This window comes from Perkinsus marinus (genome assembly GCF_000006405.1).
Source record: "Perkinsus marinus ATCC 50983 genomic scaffold scf_1104296958712, whole genome shotgun sequence".
Taxonomy (NCBI): Eukaryota; Perkinsozoa; order Perkinsida; family Perkinsidae; genus Perkinsus; species Perkinsus marinus.
In genome coordinates this window covers 1,383,751-1,384,701 of record NW_003206658.1, presented here as the reverse complement: position 1 = coordinate 1,384,701, position 951 = coordinate 1,383,751, and the positions used below count along the sequence as shown (strand labels likewise).

Sequence of the window (951 nt, the reverse complement as noted above, 5' to 3'; positions counted from 1 at the left end):
TCGGCACTGAGGAAGAGCTATCCGCTGCCAGCTCCAACCTATTCTTACTACCAATACACTCTCCATACTTCCCTATTCCCCTAATTCCGATGATACCATAGTCGACTAGCAAGCGCCTCTCTTCTTCCGCCCTCTCATACCTAGATAGAGCCGGCATCCCCTCCTTGTCCAGTGGGAATGACCTCAGCGGATGAGCACAGCGCTCCATATCCGAAAGTCCCGTCACTCACAGCCAACTGGTCAGCGCAAAGGCCTCATCCTCGGCAATCATGCTCCCTCTCATCCTCCTATATATTATGCCTAAGCATAACATTGATCATCCCAAAGTCACCTGCCTCGCTCCGCTATGACCTCTACAAACATCCTCAGTAAGAAGGAACTCTTGCCGATCATCAGAAGCTCCAGGAGAGTCCGACACTTCAAGCGGAAAGAAGGGTCGAGCAAATTCATCCAGACTCTGACCGGCCTACAAAACAATTCTTCGAAATCCTAACCTATTCTCCCATCCCCTGTGAAGGGGGTTTTCGGGTTTAGAGAGAATAGGGAGAATAGACCGCCACTGGTACTATAATAATCGTCATCCATGAGAATCACATCCACTGCTAAGCACTGACGGTGGTCCGGGACACTGTGCCGCTTCTCGTTCACAAACCTCACCCTGAGCACCTCTCCCGCCTCTATCAAATCTTCCAGAGACTCCGAAGAGCAAGTCCCTCCTACGATTCCTTCGAAGGTAACACTACGTCCCCTTTCGTCCTTAATCGGTATAGCACCTGCAATAACAAGGGGTAAGAAGATCACTGCGTCCAATCATGCACTACATGAGACCCTCCGGGTCGCCACTTGGCTGAGCACAGGTACCCATGACGGTACTGGTGGGTCCACTTTCACTTTAATCTGACATCAACGACTTCATGCAAGCGAATAATCCGCCTCGACTAGAGTCGTACC

At 50.8% G+C, this 951-nt stretch overlaps 1 protein-coding gene across 1 annotated transcript in view; it reads right to left on the bottom strand.

The window, feature by feature from the left end:
• The window catches only part of Pmar_PMAR011881 (hypothetical protein), a gene marked incomplete at both ends in the record, with an annotated part of 7,966 nt that overhangs the window by 6,211 nt on the left and 804 nt on the right, over positions 1–951 (bottom strand). The window contains 5 exons of the mRNA XM_002773968.1: positions 52–140; positions 231–300; positions 352–466; positions 658–773; positions 822–897. Of these exons, the coding sequence (XP_002774014.1) occupies positions 52–140; positions 231–300; positions 352–466; positions 658–773; positions 822–897 (466 nt within the window). The remainder of the gene's footprint in view (positions 1–51; positions 141–230; positions 301–351; positions 467–657; positions 774–821; positions 898–951) is intronic.